Consider the following 22,588-nt stretch of genomic DNA (forward strand, 5'->3'; position numbering starts at 1 on the left):
AGAAATGAAGTCGGCTGGCTGAATTCTACGATACACAGGAAACTCTAGCCGTCTTCAGGCGTAGCACTGTCAATCAATTGATAGTGATAACTTCATATAACCTATGAGAAGGTCCCTCTTTAACAGTCCATGAGACTCGTGGATATTCATGAGATCTTTATGACACCTGCCGTTATTATAATTGTACTGATTCTAAGAAAAACGGGAAATGAGAAATTCTAATTGCGCATGCTCTCTGCTTGTTGGCTTATCAAGAGCATGCGCATACAGAAGATATAATTCCAAGAAAGATAGAAACGCACTCAGTTGCCTGCCCTGTCTCAAAGACTTCGGTCTCTAAAGTTTTAAGAGTCGACTAGTGTTATTGTTATGTCTGATATCAGCCATGATACATTTGCCGAGCCAATGCTCGACGATAAAAACTTTCTCGAAGAATATAAAAAAACACTTAAAAAACTACTGCAAGAAGGCTCCATTCCAGACTTAAAGGAGAAAAAAACATTTCAAGTGTATTCCATTCGAGGAAGTAGCTTTGCCGCTCACAAGTCAATCGTGCTTACAGCTGACGACGAACGCTTCTTTACAGTAGAGCTGGGCTTCATTACAGTTGACGGAGTGAAGCGGATTTATCCCGTAACACGGAAACTCTCGCCAGATTCCAAAAAAAAAACTCGTTTACCATGGTGAAATCGAGGGGACAGCTGGTGATCTCATCTCGAAAGCGGTCGCAGTTATGAAGAATTTTGGGAAGTACTTCAAGTTTTGTAAAAACTGCCAAAACTACTGCAACTACTACCTAGAAGAGATTGGTCTCAGTAATGCTAAAACGTTGACTGATGGAGACAAGTTGGCATTGGTAGGCATTGCATCATTGCTTTTGATAACGCTCTTGAAGTAGTCATGCTGGTCTGGCCAACTAGTGGAGGTGATGATCATACGATAAACTCGCTTCAGTTTGTTGCAGGCCGACCTTCTCCAGAGTGTCCTTAGAACCAATAGATCAGAACTAACATTGAACTAGCCGTGCTTCTTCTCATAGTAGAGTTAATTGAAAAACTTGTTAAAATAACATGATTAGGATTTTCAACCCATTATTTGGAAGGTAAGGCACAAAGTAGTTACCCCTATAAAGAAATGCTAGAAATTTCTTGGAATTATGTCTAGAAGCACGTTTATTAATACTAGAGTAACATTTGATTAATTCTCGGAAACTAATACAATAGGACTCACAGATAATTGTCATAGCATTAAGTTTTCCCTATTCACAATAAAAAGATATTTGTACCTGTTGCAAATGGAACAACTCGTGCAATGTAGTTTTTTTTCAGAAACACGGGTTCGGGCTTGCATTGCTAATGTGTCGCCTCTCACCAATGCGATCGGTTCTCTCCTGTGCTTCGAGGGTTTTTCTCCAGGTTCTCCGGATATCCTCCCTACACAAAAATCGACTTCTTAATTCCAATTCGATGTTAGGAGATATCCTCGATAGCATTAACCTCTTATATCTCCTTTCGCATTATATAATGCTAAGAATTATGCTTGGATTTAAAAAATTAAAAAATAAAAATAAAAAAAAATTCAGTGTGTCAACTCAAAATAGGGAATCGTTAGCAATCATACATAATGTCGCTGCATGTAAGGGAATCCGGAATCCGGAATCCATGAAAATTTAGGCTTTGGAATCCGGAATCCAGCACTTTGGAATCCGGAATCCAGGCCTTGTACAAGTACAATTCAATATGTTGGTAATGTAAAAGGCGCGCTTTAACAATAATCAAATTGAAATTTAGATCAGGAAATTGTCGTTTAATATTAGAGGTTATATGACAAATGAATTCAAAAAGGAGGAGTGGGCTATTTGCAATACGTCATGGTGCCTGAAACTTAATGTATGCTCTTTTGTCAAATGTTTTTTTATCACGCTAGTTATATATAACAGGGACACCTCCCTAGTTACACTGGCAAGTATATCAAATATAATTTTCAGAGAAAGTATCTGAAAATTAACGATATGGAATCCGGAATCCACAATACAAAAGTTTTGGAATCCGGAATCCACCATAAGTCCGGATTCCCTTACATGGGGCGAATAATGGCACGCGGTGCTAGGATGAAGAAACATTACGCGCAAACGAGAATACGGTAGGTCAATTGACCCGCTAGCCTCGCTTACGAGTGACTTCACAAGAAACATTTGAAGAAACATTTAAAGGAGATTTGCCCACCGCGAGATATAGGTCTTGCCGGCAATTGCAATGCAGCAGAATGTTACATGTTAACGAATAACTTCAGTAACAGTCTGATCTCGATCCAAGGGATGCGGATGGACACGAACACTGCGAGAAAACCGTACCCTGGAATTTCGTTCAAACCTGGACGCCCTGCGGACCCCTTGATGACTTATCATGTGCCTCGTGCGGTGATAATCCCTGAAGTACAAATTAGTGAATATAAGGTTCAGGAAAACTCCCACTAAGGTCATCATTATAACCGCAGCTGTGGCGCCAGATGAGTACCATGTTCTTACACTAGCCTTGGAATAATATAAACTCATCATCATAATATTTTCTATGGTAAATGTCGCGTAGTACAAGCTGGACGAGAGGAGAGACCTCGATATCTTGAGCTCGAATGAACGCAAACGAATCTCTTTGACCTTGAATCCTAAGTAGGTGAAGATATAGCAGGGAAGAAGGATAATAGCAACCCACCAAACGTCTTTGTCCGTAAAGCGTTTTCGGTTTTTGATGTAGTAGAATACAATGCAAACCAGCTCATGGACGACCAAAATGATAGCTGTAATCCAAGAAAATCCGATAAGAAAGGATACTATTGTCACAATACGTGCAGCAAGAAGAAAAGTGTTGTAAAATAGAATAACAAGAATATAAGCTTTGACGTTTTGTACGCCTGGGAGAGTATTGTTTTCAAATAAGGCCAGTGTTAATATCAAATTTACAAAAGACAAAGCAATCGATACGAACTGAATCCAATGAATATTTGACGTGTCCTGCTGTGTTAATGTGTAGATTTGGAGCACCATTTGAGGGATGTCTTCCAGGAGTGTTTGTATGTAGTCGTAGACAGCAACTGTCCGGATATCGTTCTTTTCGTCTTCTTTCATCACGAGATATCCTGGTCGACTCCAAACCTCTTTAAAATTCTTTACACACAATATAAACAATTTCATCTTCATCATTCCAGACCCAAAGAATGCATAATAAACCAAATTACCAATGATATTCACGATTCCATCCGACCTTAAATGCTGTACAAGATGAGCTACTGTCATGAATATTGAAGGAGCGAGGGCAAAAGCCAAGCAAAATCCAAACTCTTCGAACTGTGAACGTCGATAGTACAAGATACAAGTTGCTATGTCAGACCCAACATCCGACCAGGCAAATATTGCTCCGAATAAATACTTAAAGAGTTCGAATTTATAAAACACCTTGCTTCGTTCTAGCGCCATTGTTCATTAAATAAGACTATGCTGAAGTGATTTTGCTCTTTTGAAGGTCCGTAGCGAATGAAAATTGTTTTATAAATGTAGATTAATTGTGAAGCCTCCTTACATGAAGGTAATTTAGTCTAAGCATATGATATTTTGGTTGGATCTCCCACGCAGAATTTTGTTTTAAATAAAGGTTTAAAAAGTCACTTTTTCAATGCAAATCACTGTCCTACCATTCAGATTTTTTCCCGAGTGCTTTTCCTTCCAATTTTGTTGTACAAAACTAATATTGCTGTGAAGCGAAATAACCATTTGATCCGGGTAGATTAGCTTGTTGTTGCTAAGCTAGAATGGATCGTATTGTATTACAAGAATTGATCCCACGTGATGGCTTGTCTTCAGATGCTTTTAGCTTGACAACTTGTCCAAATAAGTCAAACATCCCTCTTGTAGTCATTTTAACGAGAAACTATGTACGTTTTATAAAATTCTAAGCTCAATAGGTTCTTCCCCCTTTGTTAGTTTCCTTTCTTTACTTCTTTCTTTATAGTTCCTTCTTTTTTCATTGTTTTCTTTCTTTTTTATTCTTATTCATTCGTTCGTTCTCTCTCTTTCTTTGTATCTCTTGGGGCCCCCGACCCGATATTCGTTCTACATGAATTGACAGTAAATATAAAAAATCTCTACTTCCGGCGCATACTAATAAATAAACCAGAAAAAAAAACTGCACTTATTATACTGCAGACTGATCAGACAATGTTGAAAATACCTCTTGGTGTTATATAACATAAAACAATTAGAAACTACAAGAGATAGAAAGGAGAAACGTAAATAACAAATTTCAGCACTTCTCTATCCCACAATGCCCCTGGTACAGCTTGGATCACAGCATGGCGCATGGCCGAAGCCTCGAAGTGTTTTGACTTTCTCACAAATCTTAAGCTATATTTTATATGTAGTTTTAAGATTCGATTCGTTTTTATATTCTCGACGGCAATTTCTGGGGTATTTTCAGTATTATGAACTTGAAGAACAAGCTCAAAAAATCTTAAGGAAGCCTAAAACATCTGGTAAAAGATCGTGATAACTCGTGTTGGTCTTCGTGTGTTGGTATTTAATTAGGTTAACTGTAAGTATTAAGAGAGAAAGAATGCCGGGCAAAAGAAGAAAACAAACTACTAATAAGGAAGCTAAATGCAGATTGTGTGGTGGGGTTGTCGTAGAGAAACGGCAGGAAACGACTTATCGACATGTATCCTTGAACTACACTTGAACTCACTGATGAATTTTTAAAATATATTCTGTTGGGGTAACCTGTCATAGAATAGCATTCCATCCAGGGGAAGAATTCATATTCCTAATCGCTTTTTGCTACAGAAATTATATAAATAATGATGGCATAACGAGCGCTTACCTTGTAGTCGAAGCAGACCACAGGGAGCCCGCTTTGGATAAAGAAATCATAACATAGTTTTCATTGCTTGTACTCACTATATCCCGGCGTAACCAATTGAATGATTGGTTTTCTGAGATCTCTGGCATTTCATTGAGCATGCACAGTAAGGATCAATTGACTCCAGGGCTGAGAGTGGCATTTTTGCTGTTGCATGATCAAATTCCTAGCACAAAGCATGATGGGAAACCAAGTACTTCTACTTTTTCGATCAGCTCCTCGAAAAATGGAAAAATTCATCTGACAATTTTTCATCAACATTTCTATGGAAATGTAGGTATTTCAACAGACAAAAATAACTGTGAAGAACTGGGTGTCTGATAGTTCCTTCAGGGTTTTTTTCTTCAATTTGTTTCCTTCAATTTTCCTTTTTTGCAGAGCTAAGTTTCTGAGAGTGCTTTGTGAGCTTTGATGTACAACATCTGTTGTTACATTCACTTAAAGTGGGTTTCCTGTGGACATACTTTATTAATTATATGATTAGTAATAGTAACATAATAGTAACATAACCTTCCCCCCCCCTCCCCCACCAAACAAAAAATCCTTCTCTGTTTTTTCCTTTGACTATGCAAACTTAAGATTCCAGGATTTATTTATGACACAGAAAAGAAAAAGTATTTTAGGATAACACATGAAATTCAATGTAAAATGTCTTCACAAGAAGTAAATAAGGAATCCAAAATCTGCAAGAAATGCTCAGAAGTCAAAAGAAAAAGACTAAAAGTATGTGAGAAATATTTTGTTTTTATAGTATGATGTATTTGTTTGTAATAATGTTACCTTGGGCATAATGTTTTCCCATTTCAGATCATGTGTCATATTCCCTAGAGTATCATTTTTTTGTTTAATGGCTGCACATGAGAAAACACATGAATATGGATACGGCTCAAACAAAGAATTTTATTCGCAAGAGAATGACACATGATCTGAAATGGGAAAACATTATGCCCAAGGTAAAGAGGTCTATTGCAAATGGTGTACCAGTATGCAATTGAAAGGTATGTACCAGTATGCTATTGAACAGCTGTGACTCTGAAATGGATTCCTTTTGTTGTTGTCATTTTTTTTGTTTGTGTGATTTATCAAATCCGATCGCATAATTGTAGACTCCTCTTACTCCAAAAGCCAGTTGTACAAAGCACAAATAAGCTTATATCAAAAGATAAATCTTTATCCAGCAGATAAACTATATCCAGATGTCATAAGTTGTTTGCATGAGGCTTGAAATAGAGTTATCCACTGGATTTTATTTTATGCATAACTATTTGCGTAACTTTTATAGACTCCAGATAGATAGTGGTTATCTGATGATTTTAATATAATTTGGCTTTGTACAACTTTGCTCCTATTAAATACAGTGTACACAGCTATCGTTACAGCAGTTTTGTATTTTTGCATTGGTACAAAAATATATTTAAAAATTATATTAAATTCAACCAACATGGCTGCTTGTAAAACCAGCAATAGTTATACAGGTGGATGTAATGTTTATTATTGTAGTATTAATGTGCCAACCATTTTAACTACAATAGGCAATCATTAAATGATATTGAGCAAAATATTATGACTCGTTAGTGCCTGCGAGACATTAGCAAATAACAATATTCTCACAACTGAGTTCAATAATAATATTGTTTTGTCATTCAAATTATTTTTTCCATTTTCTTTTTGTGCTTTGGTTATTTTTGCTTTCTATCAAATGTAACAAGTCGCGGGGAAGCAAGTCATGTTGACAAAATAGCCAATTAACCTGATAATGGCACAAGTTATCTTGGCCAATCAAAACAACAGAAAAAATGATTTGGATGCAGATAATAGGTTTTGTCAGTGACTTAAATGCTTTGTTGGATTGATTGTCCAATAGATTTCTGGTTGCTAAATTAAATAACAATAAACCTAAACAAATTTTTTCTTCATGAGCCCACCTACATGTGTATATATTTTATTTAAAAAATATGTTATTTGTCTTCCAGAAACAACAAAATTCATCCTTTGTAAAATTCATTATGTCAAGACAGTATCAACAGACAGACCCATTGATTTCACAAAGGTAAACAATTTTGTGTTAGACATGATGCTTCACGGAAAAAATTATTGAGGGTTAAGTTATAATGAAAATGCTGCTATCCCACCCTGTCTGACAAGTTTACCCAAAACCCTGCAATTTGTATTAGATTATATAGTTCCACAAACATTAAGTTCTGGTATTCTTTCTGTTCTTTAGTGAGGCAATGGAGAAGCTTGTCCAACAATATCGTGTGCGGCAATCCTCTAAACTTCATTTAACACATGTTTATGCTCCTGAATTTGCTGTTTCTTCCATTCATGTATGGTATTGTTTATTGAAGTGTTTCTGTGTGTTATTTATATTGTTACGTTATGGTTCCTTAGCGAATAAGGGGTCCCATTTTATGTTCTATTCAATTTTCATACAAGATTTTGTTTACTAAAAATGCCCCAAATTGACCTCTATTGTCTCTAGTGGGAGATTTATGAGAAAAACTTCTGGGTTGCGAGTGATTATGTGGCATAATAAGTAGCCAACTTTGGAAAAATCTATTTTCACACAAACTGTATTTTTCATTTCCAGCCTGATTTGAAACACCAAAGAATTCTCACTCTATACAAAACAAGTGGATCTGAAGATCCAGTGTGAGTATGTGCTGAGGAGGTTGAAGATGGCAAAGAAATCAGAATAGAGGGGTGGTGTAGTAGAAGTGCCATAAGCATATGGAGGGGGCAAAGGGGCCCTCCCCCAAAAGTTTGCTTTCCGCACCAAAACTTAATAAATTCATGCAGTAGTCCTTGGATTTGGCAGCAAAAGGGTACATTGCGCCACAATAATTGAGACCTTGCTACGCCCCTTGGTAGTGCACTTACACTAACTCAGCAATCAGTCTTTATATTACATACCTTTCAATTATGTCATATTTCTTCCTTTTAGTGTTCAATTTCACCAAGTATCAAAAGACAAAAACCACAAGATGTCAATAGTACCAGGATCATCCATGATGAAGGATCAAGTAAGAGCTAGCTCTATTTGGATAAGTTTTACTTAAGTTTTCCATATGCAAACAATCTCTATAAAACAGCCTTTATAACAGCCACGAAATCTGTCTATAATCTTCTGTCTAAAAAACTGATAAAGCATGTGAAAATATTGTCACATTTAAAAAAATATTTAAATTTGTATTAAATATAATTCAAATATAATTCTATGACTCGCATAGCAGCCCTCAAAGGAGGACTGATAACCCGACAATTAATGAGGGCTGATACGCAGGCTAAGTAACTCTAAAGATTGACATGCTTGAAGAGTTTACAGTTAATTTGCCCACGGACCAACTCGCCCACGCCAATCTGCCTACGTATAAAATCATCGATCATGCGTCTGTCAAGAGCTCACATGCATTTGATATTCTTTGTCATTGTCTCATATTTTTATTTTCATTTTATTTTACAGCTAGTGACATCTCTTAACTGGAGTCCTCATCCCAAAACAATTGACTTCTTTCTGTATCCTAAATGGAACTTAATTAATCAAAGACTGCGTAGCCAGGGCAGCCCCCCCATTCCCTACTAGTCTCTTATATTTTCCAATCTTAGGTAATCTTTTTTCCATAGTAGTCTCAATCTTAGTCCCCCCCCCCCCCCTCCCCCCACTTTTTAGGTTGCTCTGCGGCCCCTGTTCATATCAATGAAACTTGAATACTAACACAAACTGCATTATTTAACTAAAGCACTTTACCATTATCTGATCAAAGATAGAATAACAAAAGAATAGTTCTATTTTTTAGCTTGGAGACAATGTTTGCCCAGGCCATGTGTCATTCTCTTGAGAATAAGATTCTTTGTTTGAGTTGTATTCATATTCATGTGTCTTCTCATGTGCAAATATTAAACAAAGAAAATGGTACTCTAGAGAATGAATGGTCTGAAATGGGATAAGATGTCCAAACTAAGAAATTGTATTATTTTCTTGAGGGGCCCCCTCTAACTCATTAATTTGAACCTGCCACTTCCCTCACCCCCTGCACCTCTTTTCAAAAATCCTGCAGCTGTCAATGATTGATACTTTTACCATTATTTAAAGTAAATCAAGGATAATAATTGTATCATCTGGTTCAGTGTATAAATATCTTAACTGTGTAATAAGAATAACCTTACTTGGCCATGGTGACAAGTGGGGTGAGGGTCTACTCTTTCAAGTTGAAGAATTAACACAAAGTGAGTCAAATTTACCAGATATCGTTGTTTTAAAGACTGAAAGGAATTATCTACAGGCATTAATTAAAACGTAACTTAAAAGTGACACAAAGGCTTTGGATTTCATCTGTCAATCCATCCGTCTGTCCATCCATCCACTTAAACTAAATAAAATAATAATAATAATAATAATGATAATAATGGAACTTACATAGCAGTATATTACAGTTTTTGATGTCATAATTACAGGGGACATGGAGATTTGCAGTTTCGGACATTTTTTTTTCAGATAACACCTTCTTTTTCCTGATTTTCACTTTTTAGCTCCCATGCCGAGAGGTCCCCCTCCTGAACCGGAACTAACATTTGAACTAATCTAAGTAAGAGATTCATTTTTCATTTTTTTTGTTGAAGGGTTTCTTGGCAGGTATCCAATGAACCGTCATTCTGTGTGGACAAGTGCCTGGAATAAGAACCCACTGTATGATAACATCATTAGTCTAGGTACGTCCATCATATCACATGTTCTTTGAGAGAGTGTTCTTTGAGATGTAAGATGACCAAGAGCAGGGACACTGCCAGGGATATCCATCCTGTACTTTGATACGTAGGGTTTGTGCCTTCACACGAAAAATGCTGAAAACCGCTGAATCAACTTTAAAACGTCATTATTAAAGGAGAGCCACCTAGCAAGCAGTTGATATAATGTGTTCATAAAAATACGATTTTTGCTCAAGTAGCTGCTATATTTAAGCAACTTCGAACTCAAACCTGCCTTGGGGGGTATAGGGCCGGGTAGAAGGAGGATGGGGGAGCTACAGTAATGCCAGTTGTGGCTAATGCCCCCTAATATATCTTAAAACCTTATTTTCCCTAGGTGCTTCTAATTTAGCTCTTACATTTGATGTCAACACAAGACATCGATTATTACGTTTCCCTTCAGTAAGCGATACTTTTGCTCAGCAGTTTGCATTCAAGGTAAGAGCATCTAGTGGCAAGTACCTCCCTCCCCATCCTAGCAAGAACTCAAGTTATGATCCTATTGCTTAAAGTTGTGAGTTTCAACGAATTAAGAGCAAGCTTCTTGTCTAGATACTTAACTAATTGATCCACTTACTTTGAGGAACTTCTATAATTTCTTTTTATCACTGGATTTTTCAGTGCCTTTAAAAAGGGATTTCAAATTGCAATGCAGGTTTCAAGGAGTTTACATCGACAGCGTATATAGACCCCTTAAACTGAGTCCCGAGAGGAATTGCCCTATTTCACTATGACGTCACTGCTTGTTTATGTGGGGGATAGAATCGCCAAATCCAATAGAAAATTTAACACAATTGGCTCCTAGCAAAACAGTTTAATCTAAAATGGCATGGTTTTCAGATATAATATGTGTTAATATGTTGCCTATTGCTTTGTGCCCAAGAACAATTCCTCTAGGAAATCAATGCAAGGGGTCTATTTTCTAGGCTCTGTATATATAAATTTATATTAGGAGTTTATAACCAATAAATATATATTATGATGTCATAAACGATTGATCTCAGCAACAACCGCCCAATGTAATGATTAAGTTTTTCCATTTTTCAAAGCTTTCATGAACGAATTGCGACAATTTTTTGAATAGACTTTTTTTGGAGTCTAAGGAGTAGCACGCCCGGGGGGAGGGGGGGGGGGTACTCCGCCAGAATTTGGGTAGGGGTCTTCCGCTGGGATTCTGAAAGGGGTACCCTGTTTATGACAAAAAGAAAACAAATTTGTAGACCCTGTTCATGACAAAAGATATGATAAATTTTACTGAGTTCCTGTTTCAATTATCATGTCAGCTCGTGTATTGTTTTTTTACGACCATAATAACCAGTTTCGGTCAATACGAAAGTAGAAACCCTGAATATGACAGGCAGCTCAGGAAGAACTTGGAACTTGAGTGGAATTGCATACCCTGTTTATGACAAGAAGCTCGAAAAACCATACCCTGTTCAGCGGATCATCCCCGTATAGTCCATATATGGGACTACCCCCCCCCACGGGGTAGCACGACTCCCCAGCTTCGGACTTCAGTTATCAAGACATTCATTTTTTTCCTGATGTTTTCAGAGCCCCGTGTTGTTCAATGGTTATCGTAACGGTGAAATTAAGAGCTCTGATATACGACTAACAGGGACACGTGTCCCATGTCTATACATGTCTCAACCCACGCCTGTCACGTGTTTAAAGTTACTACAAGATGAAACATACTTGTTGACAAGTGGTCTAGACAGTAAGGTAAGTGTATTGTATAACTGCACTAGGTTTTGTATGGGGGTGGGGTGGGAGGGGACACATGATGTATTGAATACCACAGGGTCGATGAGACGTACATTATATGACAAGTGGTTTTGACAGTACGGTATGTGTACTGTATAAATGTCGGCACATACTCGCTGTTATAATAATGGACTACTTCGACGATACGGCGGCCATCTTGCTAGGGGGCAAAACGAAACAATGATGACGGAAAATACATAGAGTTTTGTGTGTTTGTTTTTCTTTTATGCATAGAGGTGACCGCGGTATCGTCAAAGTAGTCCTTATAATGTACTGTTTGCTTGGTGCACTGCAGAAGCCTATATTTTATTACACTGTGCGTGTTCCTCTGAACTAACCCCACATTGGTTCATTTGTATGTTGTGGCAGGGGCAGGTCAATGGAGTAAGTACGCACGATGTTGCAATGGAAAATTCACACCTTTTGTCCCTGCGACCTGTTCTCACTTTTTGTCCCTACAGTTTTTATGAGGGTCTTTTTAGGGGGGGGGGGGGGGGGGGGTGCATTGGATGTATTGGTTACGTTCTTGATGGCAAATTTTTGAAAACAACCATGATTATGCAGTCTGAAATAAACTGTATAGAGTGTTTTCACTCACGTGACAAGGCAGCCATATTGGTGTACCAAACAATAGAAACTTTCTGCACAGTTTCTGCATAAAAATTTATTCAATTCCTGGATAGAAAATGTATTGTTTTGGTACCCCATAATGGCCGCTGTGACGTCACGGTGAGATGGCCCAATGGTGACTTTCCTTGCTGATAAACTTCTAATCTGATTTCTAGATACGAAAATGGGATTTAAGAATGCAACGAATAGTGCGAGAATACCATGGTCACGTGAACCAGAATACCTTGAGATTGCCGATCTTTGTCGACTCTACAGATTCCCTCTTGTTCGCAGGTAAAATTGCCTTTATATACCTTAGCGTTTAATTAAGCAGCTATCTTAAACCCGTTGACCTGATAATAACTAAAGTGTGTTTCTGTTCTAGCTGGTGAGGACTCACTTACTCGAGTATGGAGTGTGCGCACTGGAGAAATAGTTCGTACCATTCCTTACCCGGATAAAGAGAGCAAACAAATCGTTCAGGTTCCTGCTCTTTGTTATAGTGATGAGTGGGGAGGACCTGGGGGATTGCCAGGGCTCATGTATGCAACCAATGACAATGTACGTTTGTATAGCACGTGATCAGATTAGATTAGTAAATTTATTTTGGCTATCAAAGGTTGAAGACCGGTCACAATGTAAATTTCCTATAAAAGGATAATCGAGTTACAAGTTCTTTGTGACTAGTTAGACTCGATTCTGCCTAGATAGATGGTGTGTGTGTGTGTAAGGAGGGGGGGAGGTCAACCAGAGAAAAACCATCAAAAAAACGTTTTTCAATCGGATGTTCTCTATATCTTTTTTATATCTAAAATATCGACTGTCAGTATTTTCCGTTTTTTTTCTTTGGTTAGTCTCTCCTCTCGACCCCGGTGCAAAGTATTTTGGGTAATGTTTAAGTAGATGATAATATATTCATACAAAAGTCATGATCAGTTTTCATTTTTACGCACGCGCACTCTCTATCATTTATTTTTAAATAATACTTTATTTATCCTAAATTATTCATGAATTATTCTCATTTATAAAAACATAAACACACATCTATCATTCGCGTATTGAAGGTGAAAATAAACCCTTCGACGTAGGGGACAATCTTTAAAATAGGGAAATAATTTGCCCAAAAAGAAGAGCATTTCACAAAAAGTCTTAATTCGGGTATAAGTGAATGAAGAGTACAATTAGTTTGACTGTGAAACGGTATGGTACTGAATTATTGACGATGCCCCTTGAACCAATCAAAGCACTCTAGACCACTTCTTATCCAATGAAAATACCGGGTTTTCACAGTCGTAGGAAATTTGCTCTAATTCATGGTTCAGACTCCCCTTAGTTACCGTTGCTATGTCAACGAATTATCTAGAATATCTCGAAATTCAAAACTCTGATTTCAGAATGTTGATTATAAATTGTTTCAATAGTTTACTGTCTTGAGAAACGAATTGAAAACTGTCCTCATTATCCTTGTAGTACTGTGTAGTTGTTTGTGGGACAAGATTTTATATCCACTTGGAAAACTGCTGCAACCGTGATTTGATCGCTATAGTGGGAGTCAAAAACATGAATAAGAGTAATCAATAGACTATGAAGGACATCTGTCCTTCGTTTTCTCTTGGAGTAATCTATGACTTGCCTCTAAACAAGTCAAAACTGTCAATTCAACAAGTCAATTTATCAAATAAAATAATACTACATTTTGATTCAATCCGGTTTCAAGGTTCTGTCAGGTGTTGCATATGTATGACAAAACATTACGAGTTGAGGGTATATCAAGGGACACCTATCGATTGTCCTAACATCAGCCGCCGCGCCATGAAGGCAGGCCAAGTGCTGTAATAATCCAGTTTGTAATGTGTTCTACAGGGTTAGTCTTGATTTCGTATGGAATATATTGGAATATTCATGTGTTCTAGTGAACGTCCGTGGAATTTCAAAGTGTTTCTATTGTTTCTAACGTTCGTATTAGTGGATATTTAGATACTAAAATGAGGCTAACTCTGGGTAAATGAGTCTATAATCGAGGAACACAGCGGTATTTGACTAATTCGAAAATGGCCTATTACCTCGCAGTTTTACTCCTATTTCTAAAACTCCCTGATGCTCAATTAAAAATCCAATTATTATGCCTGTTCTCCTTTCTTAACGCACTTATCACACACCCGCACAGGCTGATCCCATCCCTTGGAAGGCACAGGTCTTCGAGTCTTGGAACATCCATCGCAGACACCTTGTCCACATGAACGACAATGATGCTTATAATCCTTATCCGTGTCGCAAATAGAACATGAAGTGATTTCTGAATCAGGCACCCAGTAACTAGGCCGGGCAGCGTCTGTAAGGATTTCCCGCGGGTAATACAGTGCGGTCCCGAGGGTTTCCACAGCAGTCTGTACACCTTCTATCATCTTGCGTGCAGCCATGGGCCCTAGTGTCTTCTCGACTAATGTTCCATCGTTTCGTGAAGTAGAGTCATCGTCGTCTAAAGCATCAGCTAGTTGGCTGTATGAACAAGATTAATGAACAGTTTTAAAATATTTAACCACTTTTGGCATTTGAAACACCCGAAATATTATTTTTATCTTTACCAGTAGCGCGTGAAAAAGTACATTCATATGGGTGAGGTATAAACAAATAATCTTATGACAGTGTGGTCTTAAGTGGGAAAAGATTACACCCGAGGTAGAGGCCTATCATATAAATAGGTTTCATCAGCGGCATTCACACGTACGACTTACATAAAACAGACTAAATGTCAACCTGTTGATACATTTTGTTAGACCAACCTTTACTCTAACCCACCTTAAATCACAAGACGGTGGCAGTTCATCTCCCGCGGGATTCCCTTCAAAGCATGTATCACACACGCGAACAGGTTGATCGCCCCAGCCTCGTTCAGCTACTGGTTTCTTATTGGACGAACAGTCGTCGCAGAAACCCTGGCCACAGACACGACAATGGTGTTTCTTCTCGTCGTCGTTAAAGGGACGTTGACATAGATGACAAGCCTGGAAATGAATTTCTTTAGATCAGTGACATGGTGAGATTGAGTAGCCAATACGAAAATTCAGATTTCTATAATTTCATATTGTTCTTAACATGAAAAGTAGAAACGTTTAAGAAACTCTGCATTGTTTAATGTCTGAGCAAAGAAAAGCGCATTGCGATAAAATGATTCTCTCCATGGCTTATACTGATGGCTGGGTTCGCTGTGGTTTTGGCGGGAACGCCAACCGCCGCTCTCTCCTGCCCAAGGATTCTCTAATTTCAAATCTAAGAAAATATTGGTTTAGTTTGTGACTGATTGAGATTACTCACCGTGATTTGTGCATTTGGAACCCAGTACTCAGGGGCAACTTGATCAGCGATCCAGTCCGAGACAGCTCGACTGGGTGGCGCACTGTACGTACCGACCGTCTGTGATACGTATTTGACACCATCCAATACTCGACGCGCTACGTTACTTGAATCAACTGAAGACGTGATTTCCTTGAGGAAAAATGTACATTATTAAAGTGCTACTACGACGAAAATCGCTCCAACTTGGATTCAGCTGAAACTTCCTAAAAATACTCTTTAAAGGTCCAATAATCACTGTATGAAGTGTTTTCTCGATATTCAGGACGAAAGTATGATATTTTTACGATTATTTTTTGGAGTCTGTGACGTCATACCCTCAACATCAAACATTGCTACATATATTTCTTTGTATATAAATCCTTAATTTATTTTATTCCTATGAAGCCCAAAGGGTGGCTAATGTGCTTATTTCACATTACTTGTGACTATAATTTATATTTTGGGGGTGTTTGGGTATTTCTTTCTCCCTTTACTACTAATATTTTGATCATAAACTACAAAGAAATGTATGGAGCGATGTTCGATGTTGAGTGTATGACGTCACAGACTCCAAAAAATAATCGTAAAAATATCATACTTTCGTCCTGAATATCGAGAAAACACTTCATACAGTGATTATTGGACCTTTAAAGAGTATTCTTAGGAAGTTTCAGCTGAATCCAAGTTTGAGCGATTTTCGTCGTAGTAGCACTTTAATATATTACTAATTCGCACTCTCTCTAAGTAAGGGTGCCCATTACCGATATATCATGCATTAGTTTCTACAGGGGGGGGGGGGGGGGGGGAGGGGGCAGGCTTGTTTCACGTAATCCATCCCCACTCACACACACCTCGCCCACCACACATATAAATCCAACTCCAAACAAATTCAAAAAAATTTTCCCTGACACCCACTACTTCGCGCTTCCCAAAAACAGATCCACGAACGAGATCTTAACCTCCACCTCTACTATGCTGTCTTTTTCTCTGCAGAAGTGCAGAAATTTGTTTCTGCGCACAAGCTCTCGCCCCACATAAACCGCCATCGCGTTAGTCTCCCCTTCTTCATTTTGGGTATATAAATATATATGACCCTGCACCACACTACTCCCTCCCACCACACACGCACATACATCATAAATCCCTGCATAATCCACCAAACCCCCTCCCCCTTCAGAAAACCACTCCCGCGACTACTAGATGGAAACGGGTCAACTTACTCCAGGCCAAACATGTTTTATCTCGGGACGCACGACTGTTTTTACGGGATCCCTGTTGCCATACCAGTGTTGACGGCTACGGAAAATGATTCCACATTCCGGGCACTCGAGCACGTAACTGAAATGACGGAAATGGTAAAGCAGTTGTGAGCTTGCGCAAAGTTAATAACCACAGAAGGAGATATCTTTGTTTGGACAAAAACAGGCGCATTGTGTTAACGATAGAGAATACTATAACGTCATCATTCGTAATAATGCCAATATACTTAGCCAAAAATATGCTCAAACACGGCACGTTATACTAGAGCAGTTTGCGCATGACTGTGAAAAGCTCAGTATCAATATGCGTTCCTTACATTGATCGTGATGGTTTTTTTTTAGAAATTTAATTGGCTAATTTTTTACTCAGGCAATGTGATTGATCTTACAGTACCGTGACCTTGGCGTGACCGTGTCCGCGCCGTGTTCATGCCGTGTTTCGGGTATTTGATTGGATGGTGAGTAAATTCTCGTGCAATGCAATTGGTCAGGCCTTCTCACGTCACGACCGTGTTCGTGCCGTGAGCTTTTCACAGTCATACAAATACTGCTCTAATATGCTCGAACACGGCACGGTAGATACTATAAAGTTTTCGTGCAGTAGTGCTTCGGCACACAACTCTTCCAAGAGACTTCGTATTGTGAGTTTTCAAATCGGCTGTGATGGTCTTTCTATCCATTAGACTGATAGGCTACCTACCCTGACCATGCGTACTTGACAATACCCAACCATGAAGAACCCTCAGATGCTGAACACATTTTAGGAATGACAACTCTAAGCTTTCCTTTCTCGTAGCAAGCCTAAGAAGGGATAGCATTTAAATATTACCATTATGAAATATATGAAATAACGTGCGAGCTGATTGGATGCCTACCATGTTTATATCAGGAAAGAGATACGCTCGCGCAAAATCGTTCAAACATATTCTATAATTAGCAATATAAAATGGCTGCTTCTGTCTCTGCTGTGATATAAACACTCTGTGAGCTGTAAAGCAATTGAGAAGCAAGAGTAACACTCGGCGTTAAAGAGAAAGACTCGGCTACGCCTTATGTTTCTAAGCTTGCTTTTCTCTCTTCCAGCGTGTTTATGTCACAGTACAGAGACATGTGCGCGTGTTATATTAATTGCTCTCACAGACTGGTTCAATCAGTGCAATCATCAGGGTACCAATCTGCAGCCCTGGCAAATGACCAATAAGTATTTTATCATATAACCCAATTTCTGTTATAAAAGAGGCTGCAAAATTCTGCTAAAATTGATAAATACAGCACCAGTAAACTAGTAAACCGAGAAGGGGTGACGGGTTTTTCCCCTGTCCACTTACATCGACCCATCCGGCACACATCATGTGACTTTTTCCAAAGGTTTTATTAGAGCACGCGAGCAGGGCCATATGGGTCATATAATGATAAATTTTTCTCTTACCTTACATGTGAAATATCTATTATCATACTGCGCTTGGTACTGGCATCGTACGTCACATTTGTGTTCTATATTCTCATTATCATGATTCATACTTTGTTGACAGTGTGCTCTGTTGTAAGATTTGTAAAGTAAAAATAAGGATTAATAAAATTGGTCTTCCTGTGGAGTCACAGGTATCCCAAATTATATACACCTACTTGCAAGAACGTTGACATACGAAAATAGAACATTAGTAATTTAGTGAGAAAGGAATACATTAAAAGACAAAGGAAAAAGTTCAGCTTCAGTGATCTTCTTTTGTTTTTTAATATAATTCCTATCCCACTAAATCACTAATGTTCTATTTTCGTATGTCAACGTTCTTGCAAGTTGGTGTATATTGAAAAATGCATTTCCAGATAGCACAGGTATAACAGATAAAATTATATCCTGGAGCCAGGAGTAGGGAGTTTTTCACCAGGGTCTGGTTTTACGAAGCATGGATAGCACTATCTGACAGACAAACCTTATCCAGTGGATATAAATTTATTGGATAACAGCATCGACTTTTATATTGACTGGATAAGGGGACTTATCTCTCTGGTAGCACTACCCACCCTCCATACAATTCAACCGGGCCCAGATAAGCATGATCCAGTGGATGAAAGCACTTTTGAATGATAATTATGCATAGGTTAAAACTCTTATCTTAACTCTGAGCTTCCTGTGATCAAATGAGTGCCTTCTGGATAAAGCTTATTCCTCTGGATAAGGATTTATCCTATGGATAGTTCTTAAGGTGGCTGCCTACTTTTGAACGTTCAATTTGAGCCCACGATGTGTGCGTGCTCAAAAGCTGCTGAAAAATCTACAAGATTTTATTGAAGAACCATGCGCGTTTTGAGCTTCAACAGGGCAAAACCCTCAAATTTTGCACGGAACTCTATATATTTTGATAGCTCATTCAAAAATACTCCTAAAAATCTAGGTTATATCAACATTTTAGGAAAAGTTTAAATCAGGAACACATGAAAAATAGATTTTTGTAGGGATTTTTGTTCCACTTTATGAGATTTTTTAAGAGCACCGAAACTACAAAATATGACAAATCAATGTATCTCTCTGTCTTTTTGTTGAAAATATCCATGTATTATTGTAGAAGGATTGACTAGCCTTCGTTCGTGCAATCATATAGTCTGCAAATAACTATCATCTTATTAATCTTAATTTTTTTCTAATCACTTCTGGTGGTGCAATTTTTACTCCAAAAGCTCATGTGTAGGCTTCCATTAAATGCTGATTATCTCGAAAACGAGCTCGGGACACCCTATTTTTCTTTCCAGATTTAGAATCAGCAATAAATTTCAATTCAGAAAATCGAAGTTTTAAAAAAAGCTTAAATCAATTTCCAAAAGTAGGCAGTCACCTTAAAATAATATCAGTATACTCACCCACATGCTAGACAGACAGACTGACATGTAAAGTATGCATCTGGGAAGGCACTGACAATGATCCGTTCTATATCACCAGAAAATTTCTCATTCAAAAACTGCAAAAGACATTGAAGCATTTAAATAAGAAATATTGTATTATAAATTACTGTACTCAATTCAAATGATTATGAGACATCAGATCCTTTACAAGCTTCATTTAGTTCTGACAAGTTACTAAGGAATTGAAAGCACCCATCCTTGGAGAATGGTAGTGACAAACTTAAGGACTGATTGCTGAGAAGAAATGGCTCTTACTGGTGTTGCCACATGCTAAACATTGTCATTTATCCAAGAAAATGGGACTAAGATATGAATTATTTTGGTGATTATCTAGTTAATTATCTGATTAACTAGTCTTGCTTTCTAGTTGCCGAAAATTTGGTGCAGCTTGTTTTAAAAAACAACAACAACATTGACTAATAACTGGCTGTTTTCATAGCTTTATTCCTTAAAAGAAGCTAGTTATATTATGGAATGGAGAACCTAGAAAAGCTATATTCTCACATACAATAAATATAATGATTTATACTTTGTATACACACCGTAAGTACTTTAAATATGATATCTGGTGATCTTGCAGACCTCACAGAATTATTACTTAGGTTCTGCTTTACAGCTTTCTTCAAACAACTGAAATCTGTTGGTTGAGAAAAGGTCCTGGTACCAACATATCTGATTGAACTGAAGGCCTGCGGAACACGACCAACATCTGCAAATCTTTGTTTGATTATATCATCTGGATTCCTTGAGGACCCTCCTGAATGACACAAAATGTAAACAATGATGTCAGTGCATGACCGGTGGGTGACTTAATGGATGGTCTAGGTGGGTGGGTGGGTGACTAGAATGATGGGTGCATGGTTGGATGGTTCAAATATGTGGATTGATAAGGGGTTTTTAGTGGGTTAGTAGTTTTATGGATAAATGGATAGATGGATGGATAGATGTGGGATGGAAGGATGGATGAACTGTTGGTTATGATTGAATATACTTCCAATAACCAGATTGATCTACAACAAACCTGTCAGCGATGTCTGTTCATCAACAACACCAAGTAGATCTGTGTGCTGGGTCTCATGAAAGATAATGACGGCAGGTCCAAGAGTGCACAGAGGTACATTTATATTGAACCTCTGAGTTGCAGCTTGTAACTCCTTTGAAAAATGCTTGAGATAAGTTTCAGAAGCATCGCCAAGAAAGGTAAAAAGATCAGTATGAAGGCGCTCTGCCCTAGTTCTGTAAATAATGACATCTGATATAGCTAATACTTTGAGTAAAAGCCTTGTCCTTTGATTCTGATTTCCAGACATCCCAAGAAGTCCTTCAGTGTCAAGAATGATACATTGGTTACTACTGTCATAAGATGCCCACACTCCAACAGTGCAAGATAGCGGAGATGCTGATGTCTTGAATACTTCTTCGCCATCGAAGAAAGCATGGTTTAAAGTGTAAGACTTTCCATCACCAGTATTCCCAAATATCGATAACACTTTAATACTCGATTGTCCCTCAGCACCAAGTCTCTGGATCAATTCTTCAGCATTTTGAACCTATTGTTATAAGAAAATATTAGATTAGTGAACAAAGAATGGCTAATCAAATCAGATTTTAAAAATCAAAAAAAGTCGAGATTTTGTAAAAAAAATACATTCCCGTAGTACAAAAATTGAATGGTTTCTCATTAATATTGTATATCGAGAAAAATATATAATTTTCATGCAATATTGAATAATCAACAAGAATCAATAACAAATGTCGTGTATGTAAGATTCGTGATATAGTTAATTTGACATGTTCTGAACGCTTATACAATACAAAATTACATGCAAGTTTTCAAATAAATGAATAAAACATTAGTTGACATTAAAGCCATGAATTTAAGAACTCGACAGCTGTTTTCTTAGCTCTGATGAATGTAAATAAAAGACTTACTTGTAGCTTTTCTTTATCATCCAGCAGTAAAAAGCTTCTCTCAGACTCTTCGCTTGTTGTGTCAAGTGGCGATGTCTTCCCAACGTCTTTTGTCATTGTTGGGCTTGATTTTGAAGCCAGCGAAGTGGGACTCGAGGATTTTTTCTGCTCATGAGTTCACAAACAAAATAATTATGTAAATCTAGAGAAGTTATATCGATATTGAAAATACCAAATTCAGGGCAATGTTTAACAACATTTTACACAGATTTAATGGAAAAATGAAAGTTCGATGTACTCTAAAGAATATCTTCTAAAAAACTAGCTCTAAATAAGGTGTAGATTTAAATCTTAATTTAATCGTGTGTAAGAAGACAAGCTTATGTCATAATTATGTTCTGAAATTCGAAATCTGTACTCAAACAATTAACGTGATTTTATCCATACCTTCTTGGAATCTCTACCTGATCTCGACTCCTTCTTTTCTGCAGGCTTTCTTTGTTTATTTTCCTTCGTTATAGGCTCATCTGATCCAGTTTGTGACGGTAAAATAGCCGCCATCTTGTCCTACGATCCAACAACAAACTAAGCTAAGCATTTTTTTCTGCTGACTTACTTCGACAGAGAGGGGCCTGGGTATAACAACATTTGACACAGGTGATCCATGTCATTTTCATTTGCTTGTCAGTCTGCATTCTAAAATTTACATTTATCTTGTTTTTATCCTTTATAATGCTGCTTGTAGATATAAGAAAAATCCAAAATAACGAATTTGAACTTGGGCGACCTATGTCTTGATCTTCAACGTAGAAGGCTGACGGAGGTGGATGGGGGGGAGGGGGGGGGGCACATTATGGGTGATAAGAAATCCCACATCTGGCGTGCATTCTTCCCTCGAGAATTAATGGAAATGTTGGAATAACGAATAATGACCTAAATTTAGTGCTGGATCCAGGAATCGAAAAAGGGGAGTTCCAAAATGGCCGGCATGCAAAAAAAAAAAAAAACAAAAAACAAACAAACTGGTACGATTGGCTTCACCAAAATGGAATTTCACTTATTCTACTGAGAGTAAAGAAGGTGACTAGCTTTACGAGATCTCACAAATAGGTAAGGGCGTAGCGAGGGCATGACATGACAAAAGAGGGGTTCCAG

At 37.8% G+C, this 22,588-nt stretch overlaps 3 protein-coding genes and 1 pseudogene across 3 annotated transcripts; 2 read left to right on the plus strand and 2 right to left on the minus strand.

Moving 5' to 3' along the window:
- Window positions 1-265: 265 nt before the first annotated feature.
- Window positions 266-1,303, plus strand: LOC116300178 (uncharacterized; annotated as a pseudogene).
- On the minus strand, window positions 1,058-3,796 carry LOC116300177 (XK-related protein 6-like). Its single transcript, XM_031708986.1, has one exon. It carries the CDS (start codon window positions 3,470-3,472, stop codon window positions 2,276-2,278), a length of 1,197 nt encoding a protein of 398 aa, XP_031564846.1. The 5' UTR covers window positions 3,473-3,796; the 3' UTR covers window positions 1,058-2,275.
- Window positions 3,797-4,315: 519 nt separating this feature from the next.
- LOC116300179 (DDB1- and CUL4-associated factor 4-like protein 2) lies at window positions 4,316-13,731 on the plus strand. The gene is made up of 13 exons (XM_089024047.1): window positions 4,316-4,706; window positions 5,487-5,630; window positions 6,881-6,957; window positions 7,132-7,234; window positions 7,498-7,559; window positions 7,852-7,930; window positions 8,371-8,423; window positions 9,064-9,134; window positions 9,528-9,617; window positions 9,991-10,091; window positions 11,208-11,375; window positions 12,203-12,320; window positions 12,412-13,731. The coding sequence occupies exons 1-13, from the start codon at window positions 4,605-4,607 to the stop codon at window positions 12,606-12,608; spliced, it is 1,365 nt and encodes a 454-aa protein (XP_088880173.1). The 5' UTR covers window positions 4,316-4,604; the 3' UTR covers window positions 12,609-13,731.
- Window positions 12,614-22,039, minus strand: LOC116300176 (zinc finger FYVE domain-containing protein 1). The gene is made up of 11 exons (XM_031708985.2): window positions 21,881-22,039; window positions 21,455-21,598; window positions 20,544-21,072; window positions 20,065-20,279; window positions 19,481-19,578; window positions 18,051-18,159; window positions 17,322-17,422; window positions 16,583-16,700; window positions 15,342-15,512; window positions 14,826-15,031; window positions 12,614-14,525 (listed from the first exon to the last, which is right to left on the minus strand). The coding sequence occupies exons 1-11, from the start codon at window positions 21,992-21,994 to the stop codon at window positions 14,147-14,149; spliced, it is 2,184 nt and encodes a 727-aa protein (XP_031564845.1). The 5' UTR covers window positions 21,995-22,039; the 3' UTR covers window positions 12,614-14,146.
- Window positions 22,040-22,588: the final 549 nt, after the last annotated feature.

The sequence above is a fragment of the Actinia tenebrosa genome, unplaced genomic scaffold (genome assembly GCF_029948245.1).
Source record: "Actinia tenebrosa isolate PJP-AT-01 unplaced genomic scaffold, QUT_ActTen_1.0 PGA_scaffold8__29_contigs__length_14323225, whole genome shotgun sequence".
Classification (NCBI taxonomy): Eukaryota; Metazoa; Cnidaria; class Anthozoa; order Actiniaria; family Actiniidae; genus Actinia; species Actinia tenebrosa.